The sequence below is a fragment of the Oryx dammah genome, unplaced genomic scaffold (genome assembly GCF_014754425.2).
Source record: "Oryx dammah isolate SB20612 unplaced genomic scaffold, SCBI_Odam_1.1 HiC_scaffold_29, whole genome shotgun sequence".
NCBI classification, from domain to species: Eukaryota; Metazoa; Chordata; class Mammalia; order Artiodactyla; family Bovidae; genus Oryx; species Oryx dammah.
Genome location: NW_024070213.1, coordinates 49932176 through 49948824, shown reverse-complemented (window position 1 = coordinate 49948824; position 16649 = coordinate 49932176). Strand labels below are relative to the sequence as shown.

The 16649-nt window shown below is 35.3% G+C and overlaps 1 protein-coding gene across 3 annotated transcripts in view; it reads right to left on the bottom strand.

Moving 5' to 3' along the window:
- Positions 1-16649, bottom strand: part of SLC41A2 (solute carrier family 41 member 2) — a 145276-nt gene that overhangs the window by 32093 nt on the left and 96534 nt on the right. For all 3 annotated transcript variants that reach the window (XM_040234822.1, XM_040234825.1, XM_040234823.1), the window contains exons 7-8: positions 7092-7239; positions 4543-4622 (exon numbers count right to left, since the gene is read on the bottom strand). In XM_040234822.1, the coding sequence (XP_040090756.1) occupies positions 4543-4622; positions 7092-7239 (228 nt within the window). The remainder of the gene's footprint in view (positions 1-4542; positions 4623-7091; positions 7240-16649) is intronic.

The following is a 16649-nucleotide window of genomic DNA, read 5'->3' as shown; positions in this document are numbered from 1 at the left end:
GATAGATATCTGAGAATTCCCCAAAATGCTGGAAAGTAAACAATACCCTTCCAAATAACCCACAAATCAAAGAAAAAAAATCACATAGGAAATTTTAGAATATTCTGGATTTAATGAAAATGAAAACACAACATATTGAGATTTGTGGGAGGTACCTAGAGTAGTACTTATCAATTCACAGCATTAAATCTTACATTAGAAAAGAAGAGTACTACTCTACATAAAATAACTAATAAGAAACTGCTGTATAGCACAGGGAATTCTGCTCAGTACTCTATAATGGCTTATTTGGGAAAAGACTCTAGAATCTTAAAAAAAAAAAAAAGAGTGGATATATGTGTAACTGATTCACTTTGCTGTACACCTGAAACTAACACAACATTGTAAATCAACTATACTCCAATAAAACATTTTTAAAAACTCACATAATGAGACTAGCATAACTCTGCGTTCAAAATCCAACAATGACAATATAAAAAAGGAAAATTATAAGCCAATCTTGTGAATCAAAATAAATGTAAAAAGATATCAATCTGCTGGCAAACCAAATCCAGCAAAATGTTAAATGTGTAAAATACATCACCAAAACATCAGATTTATCTTAGGAATATAAGACTGACTTAATAATTGAAAATAATACATATAGCACATTAACAAATAAATGAAGGAAAAATATGATTATATTATATGAATAAACAGAAAAGTTGATAAAATTCAGCATTTTATTATTTATTATTAAAAACGCTTAGCAAACAAGGAATTGAGGGTGACTTCTTTAAACTGATAACCACACACACTTGTCCCCACCATACACATCCACACACATGAAATCTGTCATATACAAAAGAGGTATTGCAGATCAATAAAGACTGATATAAAATTTTCAATAAATAGTGTTTTTAATTGCATATTTTTAATTCAAAAATTAATATTAAATGGAAGTCTTTTAATTACTCTATTGTAAAAGCCCTAAGTAAAACAGTTCATTTTAACTCGGGTAAATGGTTTTCATGGCAGCCACAGCACTACACTTCATATACGTTGTTCTCCTGTCATGTAACATCCAACAGATAAGGTACCAAGAGCTCAGAACAGTTACTAATTGTTTGCTCTTTACACTCTGTAACATAAATAGCCACTATCTCAATCAAGCTACAGGCATCATGATAACAGAGGGAATTTGTCTTATGCTAGCTGTACATAGCAGACACTGATCTAATTTGTTGGATAGCTATTTCATATTTTAAAATATAATTTTAATTAATTTATTTATTATAATTGGAGGCTAATTACTTTTCAATATTGTGGTGGTTTTTGCCATACATTGACATGAATCAGCCACAGGTGTACAAGATAGTTATTAAACACCAAAAAAATACCAGTGGGGGTGTAATGGAATTGTGAATTAGTAAAGGTGAATTGGCCAGTCTTAGATGAAAGAGTCCACTCTTTTTCAGAGATACAAGTAGAAAAGGTTAAGAGTAGAGGTTAAGAGTAGACACTCTTAACAGTCAGAAGAGGGGTAAAGGAAGAGGAAGGAGAAGGAAGCTGGGAGGTACCTGCCTAAAGTCTCCATCTTCTCTGCACAGCTGCCCTACAGCAAACATTAAAGGAACTTCTGGCAGGTGGAAAACAAAGCTAGATGGAAATCTGAATCTACAGAAAGGAAAGAAGAGTGCTGAAAATGTTAAATATATAGGGAAATATAAAAAGATGCCAACCCCTCAGTTTTAATCTTTTAAAAATATAACTGTGGAAAGCAAAAATGTTACAGGGTTTATAACAAAGAAAAATATATGACAAAAAGAGCTCATAAGAAAGAGTGAAATTGCAAAAGGATGACATAAGGTTCTTATACGTAAAGGATAAGAGATAAGGTTCTTATCCTTTATGTAAAGTGGTATATTGCTGTTTGAAAGAGACTGTGATAAAGATATAATAAGCCCTAGATTAGTAGTTCTCAAAGTATGATCTGGAAAGAAGGTTAGAAGGAAGGTTAGATTCAGAAATTCTAACTCATAGCCAACATACGTATCAGAAGGGGAGGTTCACATCATATATTAGCATGGAAAAAGCTTTATGAAATTCTGTGGAAAAGAAATCTTTTTAACCTAATATTTCCCAAACTTAGCTGACCACAGAACTCACTTTTCAAATTATACTTATTAACATATAGAGAACTACTGTTATAGGAAATATATTTTAGAAAATGTTACTGGATCTAAGAGATGTTAATAAAATTTAAAAGATACCCGAGATATAAGTCCTTATCTTTATTTGAGGATTAAATAGTATGCATAGAAGACCTAAAAGTCATTTGCCACATAGTAAGGGCTTACTAAATAGCAAATGATGATGATATGATATGATAAAGACTACAACACAACAGGGATCTTTTAAATAGTACATGCTTTAGCACGTTTTAAATGAAATTCAGTTCTCAGAAGTTCCACTTCTTCTGAGGAACGTGGAATGTCTCTTCTCTATCAATGTTTTTAATGAATGGCATTTAACACTAGAAAGAGTTTACAGTGATACCCAACTAAGAGGTTTACTTACTGAGATAAAAAAAAGATTTACCACCATGCCAAACCATACACAGACTTCCAAAGATAGCACTTCAGCAAACTGTTTCTTATGGAAGGTGAAATCACAGAGAAACTAAAACCTTACTACTAAAGGGGTTGTAATTTAAGTTAAATTTCTCATTAAAATGCTGGGCAGCACGGTTCTAGCTGGGCAACACAGTTCTAACAGTCATTGTTGGATAATATTTATCCTAGTAAACTCATCAAATAATAGTCATTGAAGAGGATTTGAACAGGGGGAAAGAAAGTAGTAGCTACTCCAGGCAGTGAAAATTATATCTCTGTATGGCCACAATACAAGAATCAAATCATGATGAAGGATATAGTTGTATGCATATAAGGAGAGCCTTGAAAGCTAGGGAGAAAAATTCTAATTTGGTTGAACAGGCAGGAGAAAATCACTGTTAAATCCCATTATCTTAAAACAAATGTAATAAGAACAATGCTTAAGGTAGACCAGTTTTCTAGTAACATTCAATTTGTATTGAATAGGGAGTGAATCAAGAACGCTACTTTATTACTTGACTGATGGCTGGACTGAGATATCAGTGGACTAGTGATAAGACGTACTTGTTATATAAATAAATGAACAGATAAATTATGTTAATGTACAAATAGACAAGGTTTGGTCATTATCTATTCAAAGAGGATGAAGAGCCAGGTAGAATCAAATGGTTCTGTGATTTTACGGGCAGGGAGAATGTTGGTATCAGGAAAACTGGAAGGGGCATATCTAGGGTAAATTTATTCATTTACTGAAAAATTAAAATGTTAAGTAAAAATTTTAGATATGGTGACTTCTCTAGTGGCTGAGAAGTTAAGAATCCATCTTGCAATTCAGGGGACATGGGTTCCATCCCTGGTTGGGGAACTGAGATTCCACATGATTCAGAGCAACTAAGAACACACACATCACAACTAGAGATCTGGCAATGGAGATCTGATGTGCCACAACTAAGACTGGATGCAGGAAAATATATAATTAAAAAAATTTTTTTAGATATGAAATTAGATTTTAGAGAATCTGCCTCTGTAGAACATATTTTCTTATCCATAAATATATAAAAAGTGATTTATATTAAATGTATATATCCTTTGATATAGTTTCCTCCAGGTAGAATTATTTTAAATTATATTGGCTTAGGTTATCATGAAATCCAGTTTAATGACAGCCAGCCCTAAAGCCAGTGGGACTGGATTAAAATTATCTTTTTAAAATGGAATTCATAAAAAAATCCTTGTGAATTTAACTATTATAATTCCCATTTTATAGATAAGAAAAAACATAAAGCAGACCTGAAATGGATCAGCAGAGGAATGATAGATTTTAATGGGCTGAGTTGACTTCAGCAATGTTTAAATCTAGCTAAATCTAATTTAGCCACAAAAACTGATGAGGGCAGCAGCAAAACGATGTAAGATAGCATATAAGATAAGCCCAAAGTAAATAACAACAGATGACTGAGATATCCTATGTGGCTCAGATGGTAAAGAATCTGCTTGCAGTGGAGGAGACCCAGGTTCAGTCCCTGGGTCGGGAGATCCCCTGGAGAAGGGAGTGGCTACCGGCTCCAGTATCCTTGGCTAGAGAATTCCATAGACAGAGGGGCTACAGTCCATGGGGTCACAAAGAGTCAAACACAAGTGAGTGACTAACACTTTTTTTTTTCATTCTGCACACTAACTTTAAAAATCAAGTATGTTTGACTCTTAATATCTAGAGATTAGATTAGGTAAGAGTTTTTTTCAAAAATATGTTCTGTATACTGAGAACATGGAATATAATTTCTACCACAAGCAACAACCTGGTACTGAAAACAAAATAGATATAACATTTATTTATTTACTAAATGGATAGAAATAAAATGAAAGAGAGACCCCTGAATTCAAAGATTCCTGTTCATACCTAAGAATACCGAGAGATACCACATTATTATAAAACAGTAACTCTTACCATTAATAACTGGTGTGTAAACAACAATCCCAACCAAGTTTGGATCAGATACAGTTGTGTCCAGAATAAGGCCCCCAATGCTGAAAGATATAAAATCATGTAATTTAGGGAAGAGGAAAGGAAATGGACTAATTTGAAATTGTTTTTTATATATAAACACTCTTACTTTTAAAAATAAAGATTTAGCTATTTAAAAAATTGAATAAAAAGAAAAGATATTAACAGTAAAAATCAATGTCAAAAGTAAAATGTTGATAATAAAATATGGCATAAGCTGTAGCCCCACATTTCAGGGCTCTCCTTCTCGTCTGTATATTTACATATGCTATTTGTAAAAAGAAAAAAAAACCGTACTTTCAGTGCACTAAAATGTCTGGAAGGACATAAAAGAAATTACCAATAATGTTTATCCCTAGGGCTGAGACTGATAGGAGACTCACGGTTACTTTATATCCTTCTTTGCTTATTTGTTTTTTAAAAATCATGTGCATTTTATTATCTTTATAGTTAAAAAAATTTTTTAAGAGTATTTTTTTACATTTGAAGTAAGCAAGCCACTAAGGGATGACTTTTATTCTGTTCACATTAGATATAGTATATGACAGTGTCTTATCATTGCTAAGTTAAAATAATGAGTTGTAGCCAGAGGAGGAGCTGACCTGGAGAACAGAGGTCCAGAAAAGTAACATACTTTTTTCTTTTTATATAGTGGCAAGACACATACTATCAATATCTCAATGGAGCTTGGAGATGTTTTTTGTTGTTTCCAAGACCATTATCAATTGGTTAACTTGAGTCTGTTGGTCTACCTAGTATTATATAAAACAGTGTCGGTCCCAATATTTCATGGGATCCTGTTGTTTAAATCCACATTACAGAAAAATGAGCTATATGTGTCATGGAATAGGGTTGATGGTCAAAGCATCATATCGAATGTACTTCCCACTAACGGATAGTTAATACTAGGAAATTATTTTTTAAAATTTATTATTAAATCTTTATTATTTTAGTTCTTGAATAATTGAAAGGCTTAATATGCTTATTCTTCTAGGAGTTCCCATAAAACGGTATACTATAAAGTCTAAAAATAGTTATCCTTAGAAATATTTTATTATTTTAAGCCCTAATTTTAAAAAATACATATTTCCTAGAATAAAGTAGTTACGCGTCTAAGAATAAATCTCCCTGCCAAAACACATAGATAATGCTGTGCAGCAAATAGGAACACTTGCTAAAACACATTTTTAAATAGTTGTATTACCTAGGCAATAAAACTTATAGAAGAGATAGAAAATACAAACAAAATGAATAAAATAAAAATCAACCATAGTTACATCGTTCAGAGTTATACTGCTACCATGTTGATATACAGACTTTGAAACATTTTTAAACATGTATATTTTTAAAAAATAAAAACTCAAATTGTAAAAGTACTTCTGCTGCTACTGCTAAGTCACTTCAGTCATGTCCGACTCTGTGCGACCCCATAGATGGCGGCCCACCAGGCTCCGCCGTCCCTGGGATTCTCCAGGCAAGAACACTGGAGTAGATTGCCATTTCCTTCTCCAGTGTATGAAAGTGAAAAGTGAAAGTGTAGTCACTCAGTCGTGTCTGACTCTTTGCGACCCCATGGACTTCAGCCTACCAGGCTCCTCCGTCCATGGGATTTTCCAGGCAAGGGTGCTTCACTTTTATTAAATTGTATTTTTATCAAACAAACATATATGCATCATTTAAAAGGTGAAAGTACCACAAAGCATATAAAATAGTCCCTAGCCCTAACCCCACATCCTGCTCTCCACTAGCAATTCTTTTTAACTTCTTTAACTGTTTCTTCTGACATTTACTCCTCTATTTCTAAACAGTATGTTTATACTGCTATTCCTTGATTTTTAATTTCAGACATTTACCTAATGACGTTCAACAGCAGGATGAGCATTTAGTCTCTCTTTCTCTTCCCTCCCCACTGAAGTCCCCTCATAAGTCCCTTCCTTGCCCTCTCCTGCCAGTCTGGTGATAGCATTCCAACTTTTGGTGAAAATATTTAGGTTTCACTTTATTAGAACAGTGAAATCATTATTCACAATTATTCTCCTTATCTTTTGTTATGAAAAATTCCACTGTGATGAATATTCTTACAATTCAATCATTTGCATATATCCATAAGTATATCTTTAAGTCCTGTCAGAGTCTAGAAGTGGAATAATCCAACAGTATGTACATTTCTAAGGTTTTCTGATATTTACCTGAGCAACTTAAAATAAGCAATGTTCTTGTCAGGTTAAAACTCACACAAAGACAAAAACACCACTAGATTTTAATCATCAATCTCGTTAGGATTTGGTTGGGGAAAGGTATGAAACTGGTTCTATGTATCTACTGATTTCAATAATCCTTGTCGCTTATATCTCAATCACTTGGGATAATAAAGAGTTGGCTACATAAAATGACAGACCTGAGAAATAAAAATAGGCAATTGGTTTGCTTTAATATATACACAGATACATGCATATATAATAACCCACAAACACACACACTTTAATACTAACCTACTTATAACCATAGCAGTTATGACAGGCTCCCAGCCTGAGTGGAGAACTGTCCTTGTGGCTGGATGTTTGGCAGCTATTATAATCCAGATAGGAGTTAGAGCCAAGAAAACAACACCAACTAACGGAGGAATGTAGTAGTATGTCTCTAAAATTAAAAAAGACAACATTTCAATCTCTCTTCTAACCATGTAGCACATGTGAATATTAAAAGTTTACCAGAAGACATATTATCAAACATACTCATGCTATATATATACTTTATATAAATTTCAAGCAAATTAAAATCTACAGATAAGGTTAAAATGTTACATAATGTAACTGAAAACTAATGTATTAATTCAATATTTATTGAAATAGTTATGTGACCTAGAAGTGAACAACAACAATAAGAAGAAAAACAACAATTAAAGACTTACTTGGCTCCTACCATTTACTAAGTACTGTGCTAAAAGTGTTGTGTTCATTATCTCACTTAATTTGTCCTTAAACGCATGAGGTAGAAACTCATTCCTACCTTATAAAGAAACTGAGGCTCAGGAGTTTAAGAGTACATGCGTGTGTGTGTGTTCAGTTGCTTAGTCATGTCCAACTCTTTTCAACTCCATGGACTGTAGCCCACCAGGCTCCTCAGTCCATGGAATTTCCCAGGCAAGAATACTGGAGTGGGTTACCATTCCCTTCTCCAGGGGATCATCCTGACCCAGGGGTTGAACCCTCATCTCTTACATCTCCTGTACTGGCAGGTGGATTCTTAACCAATGAGCCACCTGGGAAGCCCCAAGAAATAGCAAAAATTGGGAGAAAAGGACATCTGTTTGACACCAAAGTTAGCGCTCTAATCTCCAAACTATACAGACCAATAGGATATTGTTTTTACCCATAAGCAACTTATGCATTCCATTGAACACTGGCCAATCAATTGATAACAGATATCTTCTCCATCATGAATAGTGTTACAAGCTCCAAAATAAATATGAAATACTAGGTCTAATAAAGATAAACAGATTTCTTCACTGTGAAATTCCTCAGAACCTTCATTATGTCAAGAAAGAATATAGGATACTATATTAACCACAGTTTGGCCAGACTTCCTCATTTCATATCTGGATGTTACAACTTAACTTGGACAAGAAATTTAACTTCTATACACTTCTATTTCCTTATCTATAATATGGTAAAATTTATAATAACTATTTCATGAGGTTATTATGAGTTTTAAGAGAATTAACACATGTAATTTAGCACATAGCTAAATTACATATGGCACATAGCTAACATTTACTGAACACTTACTATCATCATAATCATCATTGCCATTAACATACTTTTATTTCAGACTACCATGATTTTTTTAATACCTCTCATGATAGACTGTCTTACTTGATCACAATTATCCTCTTCTCATTCTTGTTAGGCTTTCCTATAGAGTTCAGCAAAGCTTACTGACTTTGGCTTGGCTTGGCTTGGTTCGTAGACGTGATGTATGCTATCTCTGAGCAAAATCTAAAATGTGTTTCCAGAAATCACTGTAAGATTTACATATATATAGATAGATAATAAGCTGCTTTCAGGACACTGATGACTATTATTACAGTTCTGTGATCCCTGAGACAGGGGAAAGAAATGAAATAAGCCCTACAATAGCCTGAAGTACTGTACTGTGAAGTAGCGGACTGCCACTCAGTCATGTCTGACTCTTCTGCGACCCCATGGACTGTCGTCTGCCAGGCTCCTCTGTCCACGGGATTTCCCAGGCAAGAATACCAGAGTGGGTTGCCATTTCCTTCTCCAAGGGATCTTCCTGACCCAGAGACTGAACCTACATTTCCTGCATTGCAGGTGGATTCTGTACTGCTGAGCCACTTTCTAACTAAAGGCACATTTCAGACCACAACTCAGAAAGAGAGAATTCTAGCAGAGTGGGTCTAAGGCAGCAGGAATTCACAGGGCAGAATACTGGAGAAGAGGAAGCTACTGGAGAAAGAGCTTGCAAACTGAACACCAAGCCATGCACGCATAGGGCGAACTCCCCAAGGCTAGACTAAGAATAACGGGAGAGCTGTAAACTGAAAAATTCTCAGAGTTTACAAAGGGGTAGAAGTCATTTGAGATCTAACCCCTAGAGAAGAGAGCCTATTTGAACCCTGAAAATATTTAGTGGAGACCAGAGAAGGTCACTTCTTAGCAGTAGCACTGCTGCTGCTGCTGTTGCTGTTGCTAAGTCGCTTCAGTTGTGTCTGACTCTGTGCAACCCCATAGACGGCAGCCCACCAGGCTTCCCTATCCCTGGGATTCTCTAGGCAAGAACACTGGAGTGGGTTGCCATTTCCTTCTCCAATGCATGAAAGTGAAAAGTGAAAGTGAAGTCGCTCAGTCGTGTCCGACTCTTAGCGACCCCATGGACTGCAGTCTACCAGGCTCCTCCATCCATGGGATTTTCCAGGCGAGAGTACTGGAGTGGGGTGCCACTTCCTTCTCCAGGGGATCTTCCCGACCCAGAGATCAAACCTAGGTCTCCCGCACTGCAGGCAGACGCTTTACCATCTGAGCCACCAGGGAAGCCCATTTGTTTATTTTTGTTTTTATTTCATTACACAATAGTGTAATGCCTATTATAAATCTATTCCAATGAAGCCTAAAGCCAAGCCTTGTAAGGCTCAAACTAATCCACAAATAGTTGCCTACAAGAACAAAGTCCATTAAAACTGTAAGATGCTGATGAAAGAAGTTGAAGGCAACATAAAACAGATGGAAAGATAACACATAAAACACTGTGTTCTTGGACTGGAAGAATCAATATTGTTAAAAGGACCATACTACCCCAGGCAATCTACAGACTCAAAGTAATCCCTATCAAATTACCAATAGCATTTTCCACAAAACTAGAACAAAAAAATTTTATTTGTATGGAAACACAAAAGACCTCGAATAGCCAAAGCAATCCTGATAGCAGAACGAAGCTGAAAGAATCACACACGCAGACTTCAGACTATACTACAGTGTTATAGTAATCAAAAAAGTATGTTACTGGCACAAAAACAGACATATAGATCAATAGAACAGAACAGAAAGCCCAGAAATAAGCTCACGCATTTATGGCCAATTAATTTACAAGAAAGGAGGCAAGAACAAATAATGGAGAACAGTCTCTCCAATAAAGTGGTGCTTGGAAAACCGGACAGCTACATGTAAAAGAATGAAATTAGAACATTCTCTAACATCACGCACAAAAATAAACTCAAAATGAATAAAGACCTAAATGTAAGACTGGATACTACAAAACTCCTAGAAGAAAACAGGCAGAACATTCTTTGACATATATTGCAGCAATATTTTTTTGGATCTGTCTCCCAGAGTAATAAAATAAAAACAAAATTAAACAAATGGGCCCTATTATAAACTTAAAAGCTTTTGCACAACAAAGGAAATCATAAAGAAAATGAAAAAATCCTCAGAATGGAAGAAAATATTTGAAACTGATGCAACTGACAAGGGATTAATTTCTAAAATATACAAACAGCTCAAACAGCTTAATATCCAAAACACAAACAATGTAATAAAAAAATGGATAAAAGACCTAATAGACATTTCTTCAAAGATGACCTACAGATGCTGCTGCTGCTAAGTCACTTCAGTCGTGTTCGACTCTGTGCGACCCCATGGACCGCAGCCCACCAGGCTCCACCATCCATGGGATTTTCCAGGCAAGAGTGCTGGAGTGGGTTGCCATTGCCTTCTCCGACATACAGATGACCACATACTAATTATTAGAGAAGTGCAAATCAAAACTGCAATGAGGTGTTACCTCATACCAATCAGAACGGCCATTATCAAAAAAAAAATTATAAACAATTAATGCTGGAGAGAATGTGGAGTAAAAGGAACCCTTCTACACTAGTGGGAATGTTAAATTGGTACAGCCACTATGCAGAACTGTATGGTGTTTCCTTAAAAAAACTAGAAATAGAACTACCATATGATCCTGCAATTCCACTCCTAGACATATACCCAGAGAAAATTCTAATTCAAAAAGATACATGCAACCCAGTGTTCACAGCAGCACTATTTATAACAGTCAAGACATGGAAGCAACCTAAATGTTCATCGACAGATGAATGGATAAAGAAGATGTGATGCATATAAACAATGGACTATTACTCAGCCGTAAAAAGAATGAAATAATGTCATTTGCGGCAACATGGATGGACCTAGAGATTATCTTATTAAGTTGAGATAGAGAAAGACAAATGTCACATGATATCACTTACATGTGGAATATAAAGAAATGACACAAATGAACTTATTTACAGAAACAGACTGACACACATATGCAACAAACATGTTTACCAAAGAGAGGGGTTGGGGGATAAAGGAGAGAGATAAATTAGGAGTTTGATATCAGTATACACACACTGCTGCTGCCACTACTGCTGCTAAGTTGCTTCAGTCGTGTCCGACTCTGTGCGACCCTATGGACAGCAGCCCACCAGGCTCCTCTGTCCATGGGATTCTCCAGGCAAGAATACTAGAGTGGGTTGCCATTTCCTTCTCCTGTACACACACTGCTGTGCATAAAACAGGAAAAGAACAAAGACATACTATATAGCGCAGGGAACTATACTCAGTATCTTGTAATAACCTCTAAAGGAGAAGAATCTGAAAAAGAACATCTGTATATATATGTATAACTGAATCACTTTGCTGTACACTTGAAACTAATATAACATTGTAAATTAACTACAGTTTTTTTAAAGAAAAAAAAAAACAAAGTCTAATACTTTGTAGGAAAAAAGTCAAGCACTTAGCATTACATTAATAATGTCTAACATCCAACCAAAGATTATTTTTAAGAGTTTGAAATTATATTTGGTTGCATTTACAAACTTAAATACCCTGAGATATTGTACTTAGGCATTTCATTTATCTCACAAAAGATTCCTAGTACTTAAAGTAATCTGGCTAAATCGAACAAATGTATAAATATGCTAAGTCTTATGTTTTCATAAATATTCATACAATGTATATAAAATTGGTAAATTTCTATTTGACAATTATAAGGATAAATTAATAACATGATTATAAAATTTAAAATAGAATCAAAAGATTGACATGTTACTGTAATGGCTTAAGAAACAAGTATATTTTAAAATAAGTACTGCTTTGTTAGCATAAAATCATTCATACCATAATTTTGATTCTCAAATATTTTTAAATTGAGTTCTATATCGCCTTAGGGTTAAAAGTTTGCCTACCCATTCTTGAAACAGTTGCATCATCTCAAGACATTTTTGGTAATATCATTCTAGCTGATAAAGCTTTTATTATTATCAGAGATTTTAGCTAAGACATTCCTGGATTTTTCTCAAGGATTCTAATACTTATTTTGTATAGTAGAAACTTCATAACTTAAAGACAGAGTTGATCTCATGGTCTTTGTAGCCTACCAGCCCTTTTCTGACATTTCACAGAATTCTTCAACTGTTATTCATACCCTTATCTTGGATTAAATTTTATATTTTATTGTCTTTTTAAGATATTTAAAGATCTCCTCACCTATGATTAAGTGTTTGAATTAGAAATTCATTTTTTTTCCAATCAGGTAGAACAATTACTATAAATATTAAAATAAAGCCCAAACAAATTTTATACCCATGGTTTTAGCTGGGTTTGCCATCACATCTTCAAAATAATTATGCTAACAAAATTCATTAAATATTAAATATTTTCTTCCACTTGAAAGGATATGACTAATGCTACATATAGAGCAATTTTCTCCATAGTTTTTTAAAAGATGAAAAACCTTTACTGGATGTATTCCCAGTTCTCCTTGCTAAGCCATTAGAAGAGATAAATAACATTCAAATTAAGAAGCATTCTTACCTCCTAAAACAACTAAGGTTGCCAACAATCTCTTTATAGACTTAAACAGAAAACTAAAAGCATTAAAACCCACTAACTACAAATGAAAAGAACAATCCTGCTAGGTCAGATCATCTTCGTATTTCATTTTCAGGTCAAGAGAGGAGCACCATGCCAGGCTTTCAATTTATTCTCAATAACAGATCTCTGGAAGGACATCTGAAGTTGAAAAAAACACTCACCATCCTAACCCCAGAATCACTGCCCTGAATTTTCAAAGAGGGGCAAGAATTTCTTAGGAAAGAAATAAAATATGAGTGAGCAGTTCCTCAAAAAGTTAAAGACTATCATACGACCTAGAACTTCCACTCCTAGGTGTAGATCAATAGAACAGCAAACATATGTTCACACAAAAATGTGTACAACAATGTTCAAAGCAGCATTATTCATAACACCCAAAAAGTGGATGCAACCCAAATGTTCATCTAATGGTAAATGGATAAACAAAATGTGATATATCCATACAATGGAGTATTATTCAGCCATATTACTAGTCCATATAATGAAATATTATCTAGTACTACTTGGTATTCAGTACTGCTTCATGATAAAGCATGAACCTTAGAAACATACTTTACAGAAGGAAACAGAATATAAAAGGTCACATATTGTATGATTCCATTTTCTGAAATGTCTAGAATAGGCAAATCCATAGAGACTGAAACTATATTAGTGGTTGCCAGTGCTGGGGGCGGGTGGGGTGGAATAGGAAGTGACTGCTAAAGGTATTTTTGGGGGGAGGGTGATGAAAATGTTCCAGAATGAGATAATAGGTTTCACAATCTTATAAATATGACAAAAACTACTGAATTATATACTTTTAAAGATGAATTGTATGGCACAATTGAATTATATCTCAAGTTTTTAAAATTCCAACAATGAAAAAAAAAAGAGGTGAAGGCTATATTCTTTAAAAATGTCAATGTTATAAAAGACAAAGAACATACACATATTCATAGAGGAAGATGGACAGAATAAAAGATAAAGTAACATAGCTAAAGTAGTCCAAATTGCTATAATTCCACTTAACTGTCACACATAACTGCCATCTGTTTTTTTCTGGCCATGTCACATGACATGTGGGATCTTAGTTCCCTAATCAGGGATCAAATCCGTGCCCCTACAGTGGAACCTCAGAGTCTCAACCATTGTACCACCAAAGAAGCCCCAAAATTGCCATCTTTTTTATTCACAGCTTTACTGTTTCTAGAGATCAGGATGTGAATGTCTTTGAGTGCAATCATTCATTATTCAGCCTACCACAGTACCCATTTATGATATACCTAGAAATCAAGGCAAAATATTATTTCTGACCAGGATCATTTAGATGTATTTGATTTAGAAAGCTAGACACTTTTAGATTTTGATATTAATGCAGAAGTTCCTGTCTGGCATTTAATCAGTTTCTCTTGCTGCTTGTGTCATTAGTGGTTTTCTAAAAACAATTCTTTAATATTAGAACATCTGTAAAATACCAAATAAATCCGGATGTCATAATATTAAAGACTTATTTTTAGAAACGGTAAATGTTACCACATAAGGCAAAGGGGGCTTTGCAGATGTGACTAAATCAAGCATTTTGAAATAGGGAGCCCTAATGTAATCACAGGTGTCCTTTAAGGCAGGAAGTAGAGAAGAATTTGACTACAGAAGACACAGTGTAACCACAGAAGCAGAGATCAGTATCATGGCTGCAAGCCAAGGAATGCTAGTAGCTACCAGAAGACGGAACATTTAAGGGACAGATTTCCCTTTGAAACTTTCAGAAGGAACAAACCCTGTTGATGCCATGATTTTAGCCCTGAAAAACAAGTATCTTGAACTTTGGCCTCCAGAGCAGTAAGAAAATTAATTTCTATTGTTTTAAGCCACAGGTTGCAGTAATTTGTTACAGCAACAATGGAACTGAACACAGGCCTATAGAAAAAATGTGAAATTTTAAGCCTAAAAAGTATCTGTATACATTAATACTGATCCTATGTAAACTACAGAAAGGTAATGATTAACATAGCTAAAGTAGTCCAAATTGCTATAATTCCACTTAACTGTCACACATAACTGCCATCTTTTTTTTTTCTAGCCATGTCACATGACATGTGGGATCTTAGTTCCCCAACCAGGGATCAAACCCGTGCCCTCTACAGTGGAAGCTCAGAGTCTCAACCATTGCACCACCAAGGAAGCGCCAAAATTGCCATCATTTTTATTCACGGCTTTCATCTTTTATTACATGGTTGGTGTTTGCCGGGAGAAATATCAATAACCTCAGATATGCAGATGACACCACCCTTATGGCAGAAAGTGAAGAAGAAGAACTAAAGAGCCTATTGATGAAAGTGAGAGAGAGTGGAAAAGCTGGCTTCAAACCCAACAGTCAGAAAACTAAGATCATGGCATCTGGTCCCATCAGTTCATGGCAAATAGACAGGAAACAGTGGAAACAGTGTCAGACTTTATTTTCTTGGGCTCCAAAATCACTGCAGATGGTGACTGCAGCCATGAAATTAAAAGACGCTTACTCCTTGGAAGAAAAGTTATGATCAACCTAGACAGTATATTAAAAAGCAGAGACATAACTTTGCCAACAAACGTCCACCTAATCAAAGCTATGGTTCTTCCAGCAGTCATGTATGGCTGTGAGAGTTGGATTATAAGGAAAACTGAGCGCTGAAGAATTGATGCTTTTGAACTGTGGTGTTGGAGAAGACTCTTGAGAGTCCCTTGGACAATCCATCATAAAGGAAATTAGTCCTGAATATTCATTGGAAGGACTGATGCTGAAGCTGAAACTCCAATACATTGGCCACCTGATGCAAAGAATTGACTCATCTGAAAAGACTCTGATGCTGGGAAAGATTGAAGGCAGGAGGAGAAGGGGACAACAGAGGATGAGATGGTTGGATGGCATCACCGACTCAATGGACATGAATTTGAGTAAACTCCGGGAGATGGTGATGGACAGGGACACCTGGCGTGCTGCAGTCCATAGGGTCACAAAGAGTTGGATATGACTGAGTGACTGAACTGAACTGGTGGTGTTTTCCAACTATTATTACATAGTTTCATTAATGAAGTGAAGTTAAAGTTACTCAGTTATGTCCGACTCTTTGCAACCCCATGGACAATACAGTCCATGGAATTCTCCAGGCCAGAATACCGAGTGGGTAGCCTTTCCCTTCTCCAGGGGATCTTTCCAACCCAGGGATCGAACCCAGGTCTCTTGCATTGCAGGCAGATTCTTTACCAGTAGAGCCACAAGAGAAGCCCAGTTTCATTAATAGCATTCCTTATTTTCACCCTAAATCCTTCCTAAATATGTAGCTGCTATGAGTGACATTTTTATATGTTAGCTGTTTGTGTGTGAACAACAAAGAAGTGGGCATGGAAAGTTGGAAACAATTTTTAAAATGCCCTTTATAATAGTCATCAGAATTTTCTCACTTAACGGATCTTATAGGAGTCACTCTAAACTGGGGATGTTCAGGACTAAAGAACTCTGTAGAAGAGTGACAAGCACAATGATTTTAGATTCTACTCACATCAAGGCAGTGATACTCTAGAATGTTTTGTAAATACATTACAGGTGGCCTCCTTGTTAGTCTTCACAGGACCCAAGTAACAACCTGAGGCTATTAC